The 21,535-nt window shown below is 39.9% G+C and overlaps 1 protein-coding gene across 1 annotated transcript in view; it reads left to right on the top strand.

Annotated features, from left to right (window-relative positions):
- Window positions 1-21,535, top strand: part of tbck (TBC1 domain containing kinase) — a 48,811-nt gene that overhangs the window by 14,375 nt on the left and 12,901 nt on the right. Inside the window, 2 exon segments of the mRNA XM_035661070.1 lie at window positions 4,786-4,947; window positions 14,225-14,397. Coding sequence (XP_035516963.1) covers window positions 4,786-4,947; window positions 14,225-14,397 — 335 coding nt within the window.

Raw genomic sequence — 21,535 nt, 5'->3', positions numbered from 1 at the left:
GCAGAAAATGCTTTTTTTGGCCATCTATGCAAGTAACACTAAGACCACGATTGAAATTGCATTGAACGCGTCTTGGTTTTATTTTTTTATTTCACATCTAAAAAAAAATCTCAGGGTTTTGAAAGTTTATCGGAAACTGCTTCATTTCACTTGATTGATTGTTCGTTAGGGCGCCGACACATTCCAAACGACAGTAACAAAAGGGATGAAGTTTGGCTTTGAGGTTGGGGTGAGAGCAGCGTGCGGCATCATTTGGGAGTTGTTCGGGTCTTCACCACCCGATTCGGCCGGTCTTTGCAGGCTCAGCTTCTTCCCGGGGTTAGGCATTCATTCAGTGTTCACTGGTTCAGGAGGTTTCTACCGGGGAGCCGAATTATCCACAGAGGTCTGCCTCCTTCTCCAAGCAACAGAGGGCCTGGGAAGTTAGAAACCACTACACACTGGTAATAAAGCCAGTTCCACCTTAAAAATCACTTGCTTCGCTCCCACGCTGGCGGTTGCGAAGACAAAAGGACGTCCCGGATGGGGGCTGCGAGCCGGAGCTGCTGCTAACGGTTAGCTCCAGCTTGTTTCTGCTGATTAACTTAAGGATCCAGACGGGTCCGATGACTAAGAATCCTTTTTTTGCGTGGTTCAAATCCAAGACTTTAAGAATAAAGAGAAACTCTGATAGTCTCTGATAGTCTTGTTTATGTCGGTCACACAGAGGATTTATAAGTCAAAAACTCCTTGTAGTATGTTTAAGTACCCACAGTTACTTTGAGCCAAGTTGCCAAGTAGCTAATATGTGCACAGACTTTAGGGATAGCTGAGCTTTTAAACCGTCTTCAACCCAATATTAAATTAATAAATATTGAAAATACATCCCCCTCATTCAAACTTATGGACCTGTTACTCAAACTGGATCTTATTTCATCACCGTGCATCTCCCATCTGTGTCTTCAACCACACACTTACACCGATGTAAATACTTCCATTTTCATACATAATGTTGTTTCCATTCTTAATGCTGAGCTTCCCGTGTTGGTTACTGGAGACCAGAGAGACAAGGAGCAAAGGGAGGGACGATAGGGGGAAATAAGAGGTTTAGAGAATGTGAGGAAAGAAAAGGAGAAGAAAAACCAGACAAAAGGCAACAGGAAAGTAGATGAAACTCAGTGAATAAAGAGAAGATGAAAAGAATAACAAGGAAAAAATTGAAAAGGGCGCAATCTAAGAAGAGGTGAAAAAGCCCCAAAAAAGGATTGTCAATGTGAAAAAGAGTCCTTTTGAAATATTAATGGTTGTTGGCTGAGCTGTGAACATCACGCTGTGACATCAAACAGCCGCTGTCAAAGGCATATTTTCCAGTGGCCACACGCTTTAGTCACAGCCACTAAAAAACATACATTTTATACTTATTCCAACCTTTTCTCTGTCACCATCCAGCACACAATAGTCCGTTCCAGCATGAATAGTGCATGACAATGTGTCTGTAACCTTTGAAAAGTGCTGAAAAGAATTTAAACAGAAAGCCAAGGATGAATTCAGAAGCCTCTATTGAACTGCAGGACTTCAACCTTTCAGTCAAACTTTTCCACCACAGTCGAACACGGACTCTTTACGTTCAAGGCGATTATCTTCTCCTGCTGTTCTCCCAAACTCGGACCAAATTAGTTTTTGTTCCTGTTAACGAGAGTCTCCCCGAGCAATGTCTTCCACCTCGATTTCACGCCAGAGAGGAAAACAACAAAAATAATTTGGGTTGTTTTTGTGGCTTGTTTTCCCATCAGTTTTTTTTCCATTAAAGTATTTCACAGGACTACAGAGAGTAAATGTACAATTTTGGGAAGACAAAAAAATACAAACCTTGTCTTGTTACTTTGAATTAAAGTCCACATGCGTTAAAAATTGATGTTTTTATTTACAGGTCTTGTGCTGTGAGTCTCCTGTCCTCCAGTTTCTGTCCAACACTGACAGGAAGTCCTGTTTTATGTATTTTCAGGTGTTCTTAATGGTATTTTAAAGTTTCCTGATAATCAATAAAAGTATGTGATGACTTATCCTGCACTCGGAAACGCTTTCTCTCTTTCAATGCTGCCGGAGCGGAGTGTTCCTGAGGGCCGATGTGTTACAGACTCAAAGACTGACTTTATAGCTACAATTGCTAGTTAGCTCAGCTTTCTAACGGTATTCAGTGAGATCAGATTTTATGGAGAAAATATTTACTAGTTTTCCCTCTGACGTCCTCCGGCTGCTCAGCTTCTGTGATTCACAGAGTTTCTGATGGACAGAAAGCTTAAGCTAAAGTAGCTAACCGCTACTTAACTGCTGCTAACTGTATCTGCCATTAGCAGGCAACAGAACCGGGCTCAGCAGCCGGACCGGGTTCAAACACAGCCTCTGAGGCCCACAGAGAATAACATTATTAGTCTCTACATTTCCAGGTTTTCCAGGACTCTTTGGAACCCTTGCTATCATAATGATTTGAAATTAGAAATAAAATCTCCACATAGTAACGTTTTTACACATTTTCTAAAAACGTTATATCTGCTTGTCTTTGTTTGCATGAATACAGCTCGAGTTTCTCATTTATTAACACACATCTCATCCAGAGAGTTCAGCAGTTCAACAGAAGAAGTGACCGGATCACGGACACTGAACCAGAGTCAGAAAAGCTCAGTCCTTTTTCCTACCGAACATCATTTCTACCCTGTCTCCCTGCTCTTAGAGAGACTCACAAAAGGTTCTGTCTGTACAGTGTGGTTTTCACTGAGGGAGGTCAGGTAATGTCACTTTCACTGCTGCACTTCATTGAATTGAGTCCCTCGCAAACAATGTTATTTTTGATTATTACAGGTCTTGCATCCTTGTGGGAGTGATAGTTACTGCACCGAAAAGAATCCACTGGATTATAGCCAGCCCTCCTCCTCTTGTCATGTCCACTCCTGCCCAGATCGATGGAGCACTCTGTGCTGTAATTTTTGTTTAACTGCCTCCTATTTGGACTCAAATTGTGCATCCTCGCCTGCACGCCAGCCTCCACAAGAGCCTTTCAGGGAGTATTTTCCAGGTTGGAAAGAGCTATGCATCTCCAGTAGTGAACACCAGAGTAATTGATTAGTCTTGTTGATCATTTGTTGGAACCAGTGTGCAACATTTTGGTCTAATATTAATCTAATTCAGACAGACCTGATTAAAACTATACAGCAATAAATGATGTGTCACTGCCTTAGAAATTCTCTAATAATCAATCTGAACTTCGTCTCCCAGCCTCCCTGTCTTTATGTCTTCCTCCAGCAGCTACTATGTCTTTGAAATGACATAAAAAAATCTTTTGACAGCACAGCGTCCGTCTCCCTGTATGATACCATCGGTCCAGGATGTTGAGGTTGGAAATTGAAACGTGCAGTGATGCTGCAGCCCGGGGGGGGGGGGGGGGCACAGGCTCGATGACATGAAGCAAATGATTCAATTATCTGATATGATTACCTACACAGATGCCTATATCTGATTCCAAAGTCAGTAGCTGTGAGTTTTCTGTATTCATACTCATACTGACTGAGGGCATGGCGGGTGGTGTGGTGCACGAATCTGAAACATTTCACAAATATGTTTGATATGAACTTCCTTCTGTAATGTAATCCAATTCATTCATCTACTTTTATTCGATTGTAATCTATAAAATGCAACCATCTGTCCAAACTCTCTGGGATTAGACAGGAAACAGCAGGTCTGTTAAAGCAACTTTATTCAACTTTTTAACCATAAAAACAACAGCTTCAGAATCATTTTGATGCTACACTGAGTTGTAACAGGCTCAGTGGTTGCACCATAGAGCAAGAACAGACTTCATTTAGCTCAGTTAGCCGTGCAGCTAGCTGACGCTACCCTTCTGTGACTTTCAACTGCATTTGAGTGTTTATGAGAAACTACAGTGGCCGTGAGTTCTGGGCTATTGTAGAAAAATGGTGGACTGTAGAAGAGGACCTGCGGCTTATTCTTAAAATATATTTAAAAAGTAAAAATATTAAAGTATTTGTCAACACATTTACAAATGTATGTACACATTTAAAAATCTGATTACGCACACACAGACACACACAAACTCTCAGACACACTACCTGTCACTCACATGCACCGGTCTGCTCAGCTGACTGCTAATGTGGCACGAACCCTCCAAGGCATTTTCTCACCACTCTTGCTCTCTCAGCCTCACCACAGTCATTCTCTGCCCACACGCACGTCTACTGCCTTGCATCCCCCGTGATAAACCCACGACATGATATAAACAGGTGGACAGTACTGGTTCTCATGCATAAATCTCAACAGGAAGGAAACATAAAATGTTAGCATACTGATGGTAATATGACTGAAATAATGGCTGCAGTGGGACACATTATCAGGATGTGGTTTTATTTGGCATGAAACAACGTGTGCAGGTTCCTTGCTCTGAAGCTCCTCAGCCCCCTGATGTTCTTCCTGTCATTTTTCCATAACAACACCCACCTAAAAACATTTTCCCAGCTGCCTCCCCCACATCAAAAATCCCTCCAGGCAACCTTGCCAATGCACAGAATTGCTTAGTGAGCTTCCCATTTTAATGCACTATGCACATGCAAATCATGCTCATTATATCCAAAACTGATTCCCCTTTTCTCACTGTCTGCACGTTATGCGCTATTGTCCTGCTTGCAGGATCTTATTGTGCCTCCCTCGAGGGATTTGTCTTTTCAGACATTTAGTTGTCTCAGTATTCAGTCATTTTTGTAAAATCTCCCCTTTTTTGTGTTTATTTCTGTACAGATGTGTTTCCACTGCACAAGATCTTCCACCTGTGGGACACGCTACTGCTGGGTAACTCCTCTTTCCCCTTCTGTATCGGCGTTGCCATATTGCAGCAGCTCAGGGATCGTCTCCTGGCTAATGGCTTCAATGAATGCATCCTACTCTTCTCTGACCTGCCAGGTGAGAATATGAGCTGGTATTTATATTTTTGAAAATGTTAGGTCTTCTCTTCATCTCTCTCACAGGTGAATTCCATACTCTGGCTAGGCCAAATGTTACTTGATAATAAACGATGGCCTAACAGCAATTTTAATTATTTATTTTGTGAAATACACGCTGAAACGAAACCTGACTCAAAGGTTGTCCGTCCATATAAGCAAATGGCATTTGCAGGAGGCTGTTTTTACCTCCGAGTACTTATGTGTGCTGATGTGTTTGAGTTAATGATATCCTCAAAGCAGGCAGCTCTGCACTCCTACACAGACATACTCCCTCCTTGATGTGCTCTAGGCATACCACGCTTTGCTCTGCATCTGTTGAGCAGTCAACCTGCTGCACCCTGGGAATTGTATGCTGCAGCAATCACAACCTCTGTGGTTCTCCAGCATTCCCATCACTTATCATTTTCATTCAGAGTTATCTTTAGTCCATCTTTAATCTGTGTACACTGTTTATCTAGTTGTAAGTTGTTGCTATTGGGTTCTGCAGCGCCATCAGGCATGAACGGAGAGATTGAGTGCTACTTTGAACCACATATGCAGGATTACGCATGCAAGAAAAGGAGATAGACATAGACTGACAGAAATAAATAAGGCCAATGGTTAGCATGGGAATTTGAGGCTAGCAGGCTGCCTGGAGCAGTGATCTGCTTTGCCAATACAAAGGTACTGAGATTTGTATTAAAAACTGCACTAACATAGGCAGTGGTGGTATGGGGTGTGAAATGGCACTGGCAGGGGAAAAAAGGGTGTACTCTAGTATAAGAAACATCACATGCCATACACCTGCCTCTGTTTTATTTATTCATTTTTTCCCGCACTCATTACAAATAATGGCTTACACTGCAAATTATAGTTTTTTAACCTCTCATTATACCATCTGTGTGAAATGTTACCATGTGTGCAAGGTGTGGCGGTGGCAAATTTGGAATATAGTCTTTAAACTCAGCAATATGGTTGATCCTTCAGTGCTTCAGTGCATTACGGGCAAGTGAAGTCATTTTGGCTCCTTTCTTATATACAGGACACAGGAGGAGGGCTAAAAAAATCAATGAGGGATTCTGTGGCTTGATTCTAATCATACAGGCCTGGTGAGAATTTATACTTATTAGCTTTGCTCTGTTGGTTACATATATTTGTTAAGCACTGACTGACTTCTAGTCCAAGTTTTGAAAGTAATATAGGCAGACAGCGACATATTGCCCCGGGGACTCTGATGTTTTTGTCGACTGCATATGCCACCCAGAGTGAAGACCCCTAACAGTGTCTGTTAATACGTGGCTTCTTTACTGCTCCTTTTCAGTTACACAAAGAGGCTACTTCAGCAGAGTATCGGCGACATAAAATCCGAGAGCGGCATTTATAATGTATTTCTTCAGAATGTACCTCAAGCCTAGGGGATTGCTCAAAGAATTTCACTTCAAAACTCTATTTCCAAATGCTGCTTAGCCCTCCTTTTTTCTTGCTGAAAGGCAGAATGACATTGGGGTTTTAAAAACCAGCGGAGACAGGGACGATTTGTCCAAAAGGGATGCTGGAGCTCTCTGTAAACTAAGGCCAGCAGCCTCCCCTTCTGCCTAAATTCAGTGTTGCCATACTTCACTGTGTTTTACTGCCCGAGTCCAACAGATTCATGTGATGAGGCGGAAGGGAAGAGGAGAGCCAGTTCTCCTTATAAAGGTAAAATATGTTGGCCTAGAGCTGCACTCAGCTTCTTTGGCATGATTTCCTGAGAGTGGCTTCCACTGCCAGCTTGTTTCTGTATATCACTGCCAGCCTCATTATCGCAGCTTGTGTATACCTGGGTAGTTACAGTGTAGTATCTGGCACTCTCTCCAAACTATATTAGGAATGAATTCTGGGCTGTAGACTGACCTCAAACAGGACTTGTTTACTTTATCTTCTAGCCATGTTCTGGTCCACACTCAAGATAGTTTTATATAACCTGTTACAGAATAGGAATGCTAAATCCAAATCAAATACCAAACATTTCGACACAATAGTTATCACTTCTACTGAATGACAGTACAGGCTTATTAGCCTGGAGTGTCCAGGGTTTTTTTTTTTTTAAGCCATGTTTGCAGAATGGCCCTAGAGATGGCAATGTCACTCTATATGTCAGTTGTTCCATCACAGTGGTCCAGACTGTAATATCCCAACAACTCATCAGAATCATAATCAGGGTTTATTTCCAAGTAGGTTTTCACATTAAATATGTAATATGTAATATTTCTGAAGTAAAATGTCTAAAAAAAACACTAGACCTATGTTATATATTTTGTTGAGTTCTCCCAAATGTTTCCCAATCTGGCAATCTGTAGTTTTATTCATGTAACTGTGTGTTTCCCTGGTCGCCTGTCAATAGTATCATCCCCTTTGCCCATGAGTTTTAGTTGTCTGCCAGAAGCTGTCATAAGTTTACTTTTTATTCAGTTTTAAGTCCCATTTTTATGATACACTTTTTAGATCTTGGTCGTTTTTAACTATATATTTTAACCGGATGAAGGATTTTAGTCATTGGATGTCTGGGTGTTATGTTATCAGAGAAGCGAGCTGAACTAACAGATTAACAGCAGCTCGACTGGCAAGTTGTCTGGGGCGCCAAATAGACCTCTGTGGGTAATTCAGCTCCTGGTAGAAACCTCCTGAACAATGAACACTGAAGGAGTCCCAACCGGGAGAAGCTGACTCCAGTGACAACAGTGGTGGTGAAGACAACAACTCCCATGACCCCACGTTACTTCACAACGTCAGCACACTTTGTCGTTACTGTTGTAATGTGAGAGACCCCCTAGCAGCAGAAATCACATATTGTAAATTTAAAGGAATTTGTATATTAGTGCATAAGCATATTAAAAGAAAAATATAAATAAAAGATGAAAATACTGCAAGTCAGAAAGCTTAAATAGAAAATAGACAATAACATACAAAAATATAAGATATTATTTTGAGATCCCTGCTTTATTGGACAGTGACAGCTGGAGAGAGACAGGAAATCCAGGGGAGAGGGAGAGGGGAAGACACGCACCAAAGGACGCTCTACCAGGCTAGCCACCGGGGCGCCCCGTTCCGGGTCTTATTGATGTGGCCAGCTGCAGGTTGAAAGAAAGTTTTCTTACAGCGTTACGTTTTTGTCCTGGCTTGCTTTAGCCTCCTGCTGGCGGGAAGTGTCTCAAAAAGTTTGTGCCTGGTTGCCTCAAGGTCCTGGAGAGATAGCGGACTGCAACCTTCTCGGCAGAGCGAATGTTACACTACAATCTGCCCTTGTCCTTGGCAGTGGCAGCAGCGTACCAGATGGTGATGGAGGAGATGAGGATGGACTCAGAGATGGCAGTGTAGAGGTGCAACATCATAATTTTTGCCAGGTCGAACGTCTTCAGCTGCCACAGTAGTACATCCTCAGTTGTGCTTTTTTTTTGGTGAGGGAGCTGATGTTCAGCACAGGAAGCTGAAAAACCACACAGTGTTAAGTGTTGTGCCGGGAGTCTGTGACATGTTTCCCCAGCTACACGTGCGGCTTCCTGTTAAACAGAAAGTCTTTGATCCACCTGCAGATGGAGTCAGACACTCTCAGCAGAGCCAGCATGATCAAAGGCAGAGCTAAAGTCCACAAACAGGATCCTGGCATAGGTTCCTGAAAAGCCCAGGTCCTGGAGGATAAAGTGGAGGGCAATGTTTACGACATACCTGTGGGCTTTGTAGGTGAACTGCAGGGCTCCAGGAGTGGGTCAGTGATGGCTTTGAGGTGGGAGGGCACAAGGCGCTCAGATTGTGGATAGATTGCCATGAGGGTTTGTACAGACAAGTGTGGTTTCCAAAGGATGAAGCCTACTGACTCTGGTGATTCCCTGACCTTTCTATTAGCACCACCATCAGTTTGAAGTTTGATTTGGTTCATGACCAAATTCCTGCAAAAGTAGTGATATTCTCAGCCGCCTCAGTTGTACTTTATTTTAGCACGACAACATGCTAAACTAATATGGTGTTCTGCTAGACAGCAGCATGTTAGCATTGTCATATGAGTATATTATGCTGATGTTAGCTCAAAGCACCACTAAGTACAACTCCACAGAGCAAGTGACCTGTGTCGTTATGAGCGTTTATACTTGCTCACTGGTGTGTCTGCGTTGCTGCATGTGTCAGTACATATCCATGGTGTTGGTTCAAATGAGTAAGTAAGTAAGTAGCCCACAAGTGGCATGCCAGACTACCACAGTGCCTTAATCTCTTAGCCTACAGTATAGTGTTGTTCCCTATCTAACCCTTTTTTTTAACAGTTTAGTGCTAAATATTTTGGTTATTCATAGATGCAATGCATAGGAAACGAAAGTAAACATGGGTTGGGCCTTGTTAAAAAAGTAAGATGTATTATTTTTTATAGCTCTTGTCGGCCTTTGTTGAAGGCAGGTTTTTGAAAGGCAGTGTATGTGCTCTGCCTCACTTCATTCATGTAGTTATGAGTACACACACACACACACGGACTGTGAGTTATGTTAGATATCCTGTGATTTGTGGCCTGCACCTGCTCCTTTCTGCCATCAGGCGTGCAGAATTGATGTCCTCATACAACTGAGGCTTACATTCATTTGTTTTAGAGCAGACTCCACATGCTCCACATGCTTGTAACCACAGGAACAGCATGTGTGAAGCCAGAAAAAACATGCCCTGATGCTGGCTGGACATCATAAAAGAAGAAAAATAGACTCAATCTAGCTTTTGCAGCAGCACACAAGGAAAGAGAAATCAAAGAGAATGTTTGTCTAACCATACTCAAAAAATACAGGACATAGCTGTCTTTAGACCCTTGAGAAAATAATGTATTTTATTACAACTATATACTAGCATTTGCAATTCATGACAGTCGTCATGCAATTCAGTGACTACCTGCTTCTATAGGAGTACATAATTTCTCACTGTGCACCATTCACATCAGGTACAGCACTTCATTGACATTTTTGTTAATTTTAGCCTGTGCATGACGGAAGCCTATATTTAGTGGTGATGACTGTTAGCGGTAAAAAGGTAAAGGACACTGCATTATACATTTTTATAAGGTTCGGAGAAATGGATGAACTTTAAAAGACACATAAGTAGGCTTGACATTTAGTTGTGATATAGAAAAAAAGGTCTGCTCTCTTTCTATTCCTGTCTGCAGTTGTTGGGATAAAAGTTAACGGTCAAGATAACGTTACAGGACAGTGGCTCTTAAATGATTCAGACACACTCCTCTTTTTCCCTCCTTCTAGGCAGTAAATGGGGCCAGTGACAATAATTCTCAGTGACAAGCCTATTACATATAACACTGTGAAGATTCTATAGTTGCCAATATTCCAACAAAGAGGAGAGGTCCAGATTTAAGGCAAGTGATACAGACTATGAGGTCGTGTTCAACCACTGGTTCCCCAAACTGTCAATATGTCAGTTGAATTATATACACTGATCAGTCATAACATTATGACCACATGGGAACCCTGGTGGACATAATGTTATGCAGCCCCATACGCAACAAACTGTGATGCACTGTGTTCTAACACCTTTCTATCAGAACCAGCATTAACTTTTTTAGCAATTTGAGCTACAGTAGCTCGTTTGTTGGATTTGACCACACAGTCCAGCCTTCACTCCCGTCGTGCATCAGTTAGCCATGATTCTGTCTCCGGTTCACCGCTTTTCCTTCCTTGGACCACTTTTGATAGATACTGACCACTGCAGACCGGGAACACCCTACAGGAGCTGCCGTTTTGGAGATGCTCTGACCCAGTCTCTAGCCATCTAGCCACATCAATTTAAGGACAAAATGTTCACTTGCTGCCTAATATATCCCACCCACTGTCAGGTGCCATGATCTTGAGATAATCAGTGTTATTCACTTCACCTGTCAGTGGTCATAATCTTATGGCTGATCGGTGGAAATACTGTAATTCACTATCCTTCATACAACTTTTCTCTTCACACAAATGTTTCTAAGATTAAGCGAAAGACAATTTAAAAATAAATATATTTTAAAGTAAGTTTTGTGAATGATATCACAATTAGTGTATCAGACTCTGAAATAAAATTAAATGTGAAACAGGTACAACATTTTGCCTCAGAGCCAGCAATACATCTCAGGCTGCCATTTGTTGGCAATTAATCTCATTTTGTGATTTCCATTTGCTTAGTCTTGTAGCCTCGGGTGATCTATAACTTTCTCTTGTTTGGAGACTTCATTGATTCACAATGGACCAGGGAGGCTCTCTGGCTGACAGGAACCGTGTGTTTACTGATGATGCAGCGGCATTTGCCTTCACGGGACATTAGCATCTGTCTTAGTGAACAGAGCAGGGCACAGAACTGATGAGCTCTAGTTATAAACGCTTACTTCTGAGAAAAACAACCATGAGCTGTCGAAAGTGCTCAAGGCAACGTTGCACACAGGGACACCTAGAGAATACAAGCACAAGGAGAAGTAGAACATTGAGGTTGACGGTTTAGTTTTGGGAGAGCATGACATATTTGGTGTGATGTATCTGCATTAACATTTAGTGATTTGGCTAATAGTCTGGTCTGGAGCATTTTAAAATGAATGTACAAATAAATATTAGCTTAACATTGTTACTGTCAACCCAAGGCATCGTACCAGATTTCAGGCATGGAGCAGTTTTAAATGAATATAATACTTTATTCAATACATTGTATACATTTCTTCCTGGTCAACTTTTCAGGCTTAGATAATTTCTTGCTTGCTCTTACTCTGAAACCAGCATTACGGAAGTCCTGGGTAACATCTATAGGGTTCTGACAATATTGATCTAGGGCAGAATGCATTAATAATCTCAGATTCACTTCAGGAATTAAGCTCAAAGTTAAACTATGTCTAAAAATACCCAGACCTTAGAGAACCTTAGATATTTTTCAGCTTCATTATTAGCAAGGAGTAGGAGTTCTAATTTGAGAATGAGTGTTTTATGACATTCAGAATTCTAAAATTAAATTAATGTCATCATGTAGGTTGCTGTGGAGTGCTGCTGGTGTGCAATCAACAGAAGACTGACAGGCTGCTCTGTTTCCAATTTCTTAGAGAAAAAAGAACCAAACCAAAGAATTAAATAGCATTGCTTGTATGATAAACTACAAGGTCTGAAAATATATTTCATAATTAGAATCAGAATCTGCTTAATTTGTCCAGTACAATATGTGTACACAAATGGAATTCAGTTTTTTCCATTGCTCTCTGTGTACTTACCAACTACAGATATAACAGTCAAGGACAACAAAGCTGAACAAAGACAGGTAAAGAATAGCCAACACTATTATGTACACAAGTATGTACATATGTACATGGCATAAGCATGCATGTTTGCGCTCAGGTATTATCTTCCACACCCACCTAATATCATCGGTGTCATCATGGTTTACAATTAAAGTGCTATTCGAAAAGGGAATTGTCAGAAGTGCAGATGGTCAGCTTTATGAATTGATGATCAAGAGTCATTTGCATGGTGTTTGTTATAATATGAAAGTTTGGAACATTATTTATGCAACAGATTCTCTCTATCTGAATTCACTAAATTCTCTCGTCTCCGCTATTGTCGGGTCTATCTTCCTTTGCACCACAATCTAATTCCGCAAAGCCCCTGAGTCGCTCTTAAGTAATCATGCTATTCTACTATTTGTGGCAACAAGTCACAGCTCACAATCAACGCCTATACATAATTACTAAAATGTAATTTTGTCTGACTAAAAAGAAAAATTGCTCCTTAACAGAATTGGCTGCCTCGGAATGCCCAGCTGAGCCCAGGGCTTGTTAAAACCGCTATCAATCTCCTCTTCCTCATTCCTGCCTATTTTAGCAGGAGGAGTGATTGCATGCAGCGTTCATCGCCCTAGGGAGGGAAATGTGTTTTCCTGAACTGCCTGTGAGCCGGTCGGTGAGGAATCTCAGACCACCAGTGTGTTTTTCACTGGAATGAACCTTGTAACTGAGTCTGTGAGGTCCTTGCGCATGAGAGCTGACAACCCCCTAACCTTGACACCGCTGTGGGACCGATTGGGGGGGATACATCTTCTATATAATTTCACTTGAGCCTGGGTCAGGTGCAGGTCATACCAAGGAGCACTCATTAGCCAGACTTACTTATTATCCACAAAAAAGGAGAGTGAAAGGGAGAGGCTGTCACTGTGAAAGAGTGTGAAGGAAAGAATTCCTAATTTACCCAAATCCTCGGCTAATCCAGTGAGTCCCTGTTCCCTAATCCTCTCTATTCTCAACGCAAGAAGCAGGAGAAGGATGGATACTGCTGGAGAGGCATTAGGTGACAAGAAGAAATTTTGCTTTGAACTACAAAAACCCATTTTGGGTCAAGAGCTCAGATGAGGGACAGCAGCTGAACGATGGCCAGTTATTATCGTAAAGAGCCACCGGCACTGCTGAATGACTACTTAAGATTATTAATGGCAGCAAAATGCCAAGGTCAAGCTGCTCACTTCCACAACTAAACCTCCCACACTACATTTACATAATCTCTTAGAATTTATGTCTGATTCAAGGGAGGGAATCAAAAAAAAAATTTTCTTATGTTTTCCTTTTTTTTTTTTTAATAAATCATATTCTCAGACTGCAGTTAAATAATCGGTTAAAGTAAAATATTGTCTGGGGTAATTGAAAATTCAGACATTAGCAGAATGCCCTCTGTTTTTCCTTCTTTGATTTGTTTTTAAGTGAAATGTCTAGTCATCTATTGAATGAATTGCTATTAAAGTTGGTAGACAGTTATGTTCCCCTCAGGAGAAATTATTATAACTTCGGCGGTACTCTTAGTTTTGGTCTAGCGTCAACATCAGGTCAATATGTTTATTTTACTTGTTGTTTATTAGCAAATACCTGCAGAATAAAATGACCCTCCTACCTGCCTCGGCTGCACTTAGTGTTTCGTGCTTATTAGCTAATGTTAGCATGATAACACACTAAACTAATCAAGGATCAAGGTGATTTATTTATAATTATACAACACAAGGTTGTACAACATAATTAAAGTTTGTAGTCCCTTCATGCTCCACACAGAACACAACATATAATTACATTTATATTCGAATAGGGTAACAAATAAATAAAAACAATATAAAGTTACTTATATAAATATATACATTAACATATACACTCATTCTGCAGTTCATTCTTTGATTAGTTTGGTAAATAATCAAACATTATATCTCTAAGTAACTGTCATATTTTTCTCCTGTTCCTTTTTGTTACACAGAAATTGACATTGAGCGCTGCGTTCGTGAATCCATCAACCTCTTCTGCTGGACTCCCAAGAGTGCTACATACCGACAACATGCTCAGCCACCAAAGGCCTCTGGTGACAATGGCTTTGGGAAAACAGCAACATACTACTCGTCTGACTACCAGGACATGCCCAAGACAGACCTGGTGAGTTTTTACTCATCACACGCATACATGCATAAACATAAAGAAATGCCATACATTTAAAGAATTTAAAGTTTGAAATTGTAAGTACTTCTTACCTTTACTGTGCCAGTGACTGTTGAGGTCACTCCACAGGGACAGAGACGTCTTCTTTTATTACCTATTTCTTGGTATTTTTCTGTTTTCTTGTTTTTATGCTGTGTCCTTTATTCAGTACAGTAGGACCTTGTGCCTAGTATGCAGTACCTGAGCTGATGAGCTATGTTGTTCAACAGACTCAGGCTGTTCAAGACCTCCACATGACACAACACAAGTTTCAATGAACATATACTGCATGTTAGACCGAGTGAGGCAGGACTTTTAAAAGGACCAGAGTGTTGGACTTAGTGTCATCTAGCGGTGGCCTTGAAATGCACAAAAAACACATACGGTTCTATCTAGAGCCCGTATTTTAGTAGAATCTGTAGAAACATGGTGGCCTCCGTGGAAGGCAACCCGTGGTGTCTGTGTCTTTATTTCAAATGCAGTAATTGGTCATTTGAAATACGAAAATACTTAATAAATCAATTATGTGCTTTTTGATTTATATTCAATAATGCATCTATATTATTTGTTTACATAGTGTTAGTGTACAACAAGACTACAGGATTTTTTCTGCATCTTATTGCCACACATAGAGGGTACATGATGGGTGATTTGCCTGCAGTTTTATTAAGGTTTGTTAAATGTGAATTATCAGCAGCTGATTTTAAGTTATAGTATGTTACACAAGGTATGTTTGTCAGCTTTCATACTACTTTTCCTTGTGAAACAATTCCCAAACGTATAACTTATGTAAATTATTGCTGTTATCTACATGCTACCCTCTTTCGTCTTTCTCTTTGTTTGAGTGACTCACTACACATTATCCAACACTTTTCACTTTTCACTATTCAACGCCTGATTGTAGAACAGTGGACTGACTCCAGTATGTCTGTTAAGCTGAATTGATTTTTCATGTTGAGTGCCTCAGGAATAAAAACTTACAGTTTAATGCTTGATACCCTACACAGCAAGCTCTTTCATTCCCAAAGTGGCCAAATATTGATTGATGCTTTTTAAAAAGCATTGTCATTTACAAATACAAACAGTCACCCAATTCAAAATGTCTCAGCTTAAATAAAGTAAAACTTAATTTATATAGCACATTTTAAAATACTGTTGTAATATAAAGTGCTTCACAATAAACAAAATGCATCACATTAAATAAGATTGATTTGGCAGTTAATTCAATTTCCATAGGAGCAAGTGCCAAGATGTCCACCCCTCCATAGTTACATATATATAATTAAAAATAAACTTGAAGCAAAGGTGTATTCAAACAAACCAGCATAAAAAGTGTTGATAATTTTGAGAGGTGATTAGATGTGTTTCTGTCTTTCACAAAAGCCTTTTGTCTTTGTTTAGTTTTTGTGGCGCATCCCTGTTTGCCTTTCACACCTGAATGCATCGTGTCCAGAAAGCTTACAAACACTCTTGTCAGCCCTATCTGCTGTGTGCCCAAGTGATTGCAGTAATCTTTCTCATTCAGACGAAGCTGAATGAGAAATGGGTGGGTAGTGGCATTGATCCATGGCCGCATCTATCTGCTAACCCACCTCTTCCACAGAAAACATTCAGGCAGGAGTGCCCTGTCTTAAAATGTCACTCTCATCACTGGACACACTACAGTTACACACACACATACGGTACACAAAAAACTAATCATACTGACTGCAGAGAGGAAATTCAGACAACAGAAAAAGCTGAAAGTTGATCTAGAAATTCTTAGCTTATTACACATGTCAGCACGGATTATTGTCTGACCTGAAGGCTGCTGAGTCGATGCAATTTTTTTCTCCACCATCTTTCTCAGGGCAGTTATCTTCGAACAGGAGATGTCATTTTGTTTCCTGAAGAAAAAAGAAGTCTCATTCAACCAGAACTAGTGTTGATCTTATGATGGCATCACACCAAAAAAGACCCACTGATTTACACAGACACAAATATACTGTATTTACAGTTAATTTACAGGTTTATTTATAAAGCACATTTCAACAACAAGACAATTTAAAAGTGCCGTACGTACGACGTAAAAAGGCATTAAGATCAGATCATTATATCTGATCTTAATGCCTATGAAGAGGCAATATGAAAATACACATATACAAAAGATTTCAAAGGAGTAAATTAAAGGTTAGGTTTCAAAGGTCAAAGATGGGTTCAAAGTCATATTGTTTAAGCTAAATAAAATGGAAAAGGTATGGAAAATTGGAAATTTTAGAAATGTGGAACTATACAGTTCTGTCCTTTTCTGTGCATGTCAACTCTCTGAAAATATAGCGAAGTGGTGTGGCTGATACTGTACTGATGCATATATTGTATGTTTGTGTTACATGCTTTGTCATTGCTGCTCCCTCTGGTACTAGAGCAGTAGGCTCTGTCAGCAGATTTCTCAGCCCTTGTAGTGAACAGACATCCATCTCACTGGACAGCTGCTGTCCACTCAGCTTGGTCTGAGTGAGTAAATAGGAGAAAACAAGCTCTCCTTATCCGTCCTCTGACCCACTAATAAGAGAATGTAACCATGGCAATATGAATACCAAAATGCTACCAAAACTGTAGCATTAATTAAATTGCCTCTTTTTCATCACTGCTTGACAAGAATTAAGTTTGTCTCCAGTTAGTTTATCAAGTTAGGTAGTCTTCCTCCTTCTCAAATAGTTTACTGATAACGGTTTTCACATGTAAATTTGTGCACGCCTGCCAGTGAGTGACTCTCCTCTGTGGCAGCCATAGCAGAGCAGCTTTTGGGCAACAATAGCGGCAAACAGCTTATTGTGTTCCCGGATGTATAAATTGTCCATCTCAACACAATTGAGCACGCATGATAAATGTGTGTATTTGCTAGCCACTGTTATGTATTGTACATAAAGAGGATTGTGTTAGTATGGAATAGAAAGGTGTATCGGTATTGGTAGCTTTGAGAAATTAAAATAAACCAAATGCTTTACTGTGAATGGGAGGCATTCCCTGTGGATGAGCATAGATGTTTTGCTCACTGTCTTCAAACAGCTGGCAGAGCTCACATTTCAATGATTGAGCAAATGGGTGTCCATGAGTAAACAGGAATGCTTTCTGTTTCCAATTTTTCAGCACTTGTGCCTTAACCATGAACATGTGAAACTGTTAGCGAATGGAGCATTGGGTGATGTATACAAGGTTTGTAGTGAATTGGTAAAACCGGTCTATTAAGTACTCCCTTACTTAGATATTGCACAGGGCTTACACACAATCGCATGAACACCTCTATAATATACAGGATATGATGCAATCTAATACAAAACCTCTGCAATAAATTGTAGCATTTTGAAGCTTATTTTGTACAGTTTTGTTGACAATATGACAAGTTGTTTGAACTGTTAAAAACATCTTTCAATATTATACAACAACAACACTAACTACTGACTCACTCAAAAATGACCATAAAGTTGAATGAATACCTCTCTCCCACATTGTCAACAGAAAGTGAAACTTCTAAGCTGCACAAAGGATTTACTTCAGGGCTGTAAAGTTTTGGAGTGCATTACATGTACAGGTAGTCATGTTAATGTATTTACCCCGTGTTTCATTTCCAATTATGTCATATCATATATATATATATATATATATGTAAAGTTTAATATTCCAGTGATAAGTCTTCCAAGTAAAGCTAATATTGTCCTGCTTTAGTATTTCAGCTAGAGGACTATAAATACGTACTGTACAATATGAAAGGTGTGTTTTATGATTAAGTGACTAAAACTGTGGTTTTATGATCTTGTCTCCAACTGTCGTAGGCATCAAACTAAAGCACAAAGCAAGTTGCTTATGCAACACTAAAGCACCATTTTATTTCAGCCACTGTAACTCAGTTGTCAAAGTGCACGGCTGGACTCAAATTGTGTCTTTTGTCAGCAAAAATAGAGATGAATTTTCATTAGAGCACGCTGCTTTTTCAGCCCTTCCCGATGAAAATCATTCATGTTGGAGCAATATTGGTAACTGCTGTGTGGCCAGAATTAAAACAGGAAGTATACGAAAAGCTGGGAGGATTCTTTGCTTTAAAATAATCCTCTATGTGGAGGTTGGTGTGTGTGTTTTTGCATGTGTGGCCACGGTGAGGGGTGTTTGTTGTCAGCATTTTTCTCAGATCATGGCCTCAATTATACTTTTCTTCTCTTTGTCTGACTGCAGACTTGGCAGATAAAATATGTTTTTGTATTAGAACTTAAACACCAAAGACTCTGTTGTTTGTTTGTGCATGGGGAAATTTCAGCAGTTACAATCACACAGGGTGAAGACACTTTAAGTGATTCATTGACCTTGGCATCAAGCTCTATCTAAGCTGTACAACACCGTTGTTCCCAGTTCAATATCTAAAGTGGGGTTTTTTTTTGGCCATGAGCATTTGTGTGTCGACACACTCATAAACACAAACCACTGCAGAGGATTTGTGTCTGCTTATCAGCGGCTCCAGTTTAGTCTCATCACTGTCATGCCAGTGAAATGCAAAAGTGTCATTAAGCCATTCTCAGCTGGCATACACCGCTCATCATGACATTTAAATCACCACACAGTGTTTCATCAGCCCACGGCAATGACGGGCTGCATATTTTGCCTATTTCTGTCAGTATATTGTATGTTTATATCCATACATGTATGTACATTTGTAGACGGAGAGACACACTGAAGTAGATCTATTGGTGTTGCTGATAAGCACACGGAAAATTTGCTTATATCTCAGCCAAGCAAATGAGCCCATTCATCTCCTGGTGACGTCCTCATCCACTTTCCTTTAGACAGTTACAAACAGAACAGCCCAGTTGCGGCCCACAGCTTAGCACAAACCTAAAACAGACGAGATCACTAAGTCACCAGATAAGTTGCACCTCCACAGGGTGATGAATCAGAGTAGTACCACTGCTCCTGCAGAATGAATCAGTCTACTGCAATGAAACAAACTAACCCATGGGTTCCTCATGATGATGATGAGTCAGGATCAACAACATGTTGTGATGAAAGATTGTAAACTACCTTTCACGGAAGTGTTCAAAATGTCCTATTACCAGAACCAACACCCATATGCTTAACACCTGTTTATCACTTAGTCATAACAACTGCTTATCCATCATCTTGTGTGAATTGTGTATTCCCTGGGCTTGAAAGAAATTTATTTTCTCCAATAAGTTATCTTCTAAAAGCATTCCCTACAAGCAGACTGATTGATTTTCATCGCTTTTTGTATGTTTGGTTTTTATTTAGATTTAGAACATGTATACAAGTCCATTGAACATTAAAGTGAAGTTAACATCCCCTCCACCCCTGCATGAGACAAGAAGAACTTGTATTTTATATTTACTGGCATTTTTACATCTGGTCCACAATGTATCTGACTCAACCGATTTATGCATGCACATGCGAAAACAGCCACATGCACCACTGCTTCAGTGACACTCTGGCATGCGATAGTTGCCTAGACTTGCTGTAATCGTTGCTCATCACAGTGAAAAGCTCTGCCAGCTCAAGAGGTTGAGACCCAGCTGAACACACACATGCTGTATCTGGTCCAAAACCAAATGATTGTTTCACAGATTGGTGCTGTAAACTGTGTTTCCCTTGGATTTGGATTTTATTTCATCGCGTTGAGGTATTAATATCTGAGGACAAGCTATATTTGAAATTAATAAACTCCGCTTCACAGTAGTAAGGTTTTGGTGCTATTCGAGGAGTTCAGGTGTCTTTGAAAGGAGCTCAGCTGTTCGCCTCATTCCCATGTAATTCAACTATGTTTTTTTTATAAACTGCACTGAAATGCAGAAAGGCCAAAATGTGTGAAAATTCAGATACTGTTATAATCTGTAAGTTAAAGCTGGTGTGTTTTGTATCGTCAAGACTAATATGATATCTACTTAAACATTTAGGACAACAGTGTTCACTGTGCTTTTTAGAAATTTTGATCATTTTGTCATTTTGTTCTGGTTCAGAATTATTTTTTTTTTTTTAGATCTATTTAGCCACCAAAAATGCTTTTTTTTTTAATGCTTCTCAGACATAATTTTCTGTTTAAAGTAGTTAATTAGTTTGAAAAAGAGCCCACCAGAGCCCACCTATCCACTTTAGCTATTATCAATCCCTTTAGAGTTGGTTTTTATTTGTAAGCTTTGTGTAAGCAGGCTGGTTTTACTGAGCAGGTGTGTTCAGGTGTGGTTTATTCTCAAGTTGAACTTACTGTACTGCCTTTTTTCTTTTGCCTGGCACAGAACAATGTTGTTGCCACTGAATAAAGAAGAGTATCTTGCTATTGGCCTTAAACAAGCTGGGTTTTAGACATATAAATGTACACTATTACCATGTCTTCATACGATTTTCTATAGTAAATGTTGAAATGTGCACTGCCATATGTGTCATTTGCAATAAATGTTTCCCATTTGAAACATGTCGTTATTGTGACACTGATGTTGACTCAGCTCCATTGTAATTTTGTGGCTGCGGTTTGTAGTAGTGTTGTTTGATTGCGATATGTTAAGGGTTTCCTGCTATGTGTCGTATTAGAGTTTTACAGTTGGCTGCCGCACCTGAAATCAAGCCACAATATTACTAGAAAAGTCATACATTGTAATGAAATAAATCATCTGTTTTCAGGGAAAAAGAGAAATTGCACTGTTTTGGTGCCATATATTTAATGAATGTAGCCCTTGTTTTGGCCCTCATCTACTAACTAAAGACAAGATATATCAGGATCTGCATGGCTTATTCCCTCTGCTAAACAGTTTCCTTATTGGAAAAACCTTTTTATAAAATGCAGTTTAATGTTCCACCAAAACAAAGTATCAAAATGTACCATATTACTGACTTTACACACTAACAACAAGTGGTAGTTATATGGTAGTGCATGTATATACCACATATGCAATAAAATACCATTAGTTTCTTTACTTCTTTACTGAGTATACTTTAACTTGTCAGTCATTGTCACAGACATCAGATTGAAAGTTGAAAAAGAAATCTTAAGAGGCAACAGACCAAATTGACGGTCATGGCAGTAAGACATCATGAATATGTAAATGGTAATGGTAAATGG

Source organism: Morone saxatilis, unplaced genomic scaffold (genome assembly GCF_004916995.1).
Source record: "Morone saxatilis isolate NCDOM2014 unplaced genomic scaffold, NCSU_SB_2.0 Contig17, whole genome shotgun sequence".
Taxonomy (NCBI): domain Eukaryota; kingdom Metazoa; phylum Chordata; class Actinopteri; family Moronidae; genus Morone; species Morone saxatilis.
Note: the sequence above shows the minus strand (reverse complement) of the source record. Positions and strands in the feature narration are given on the sequence as shown.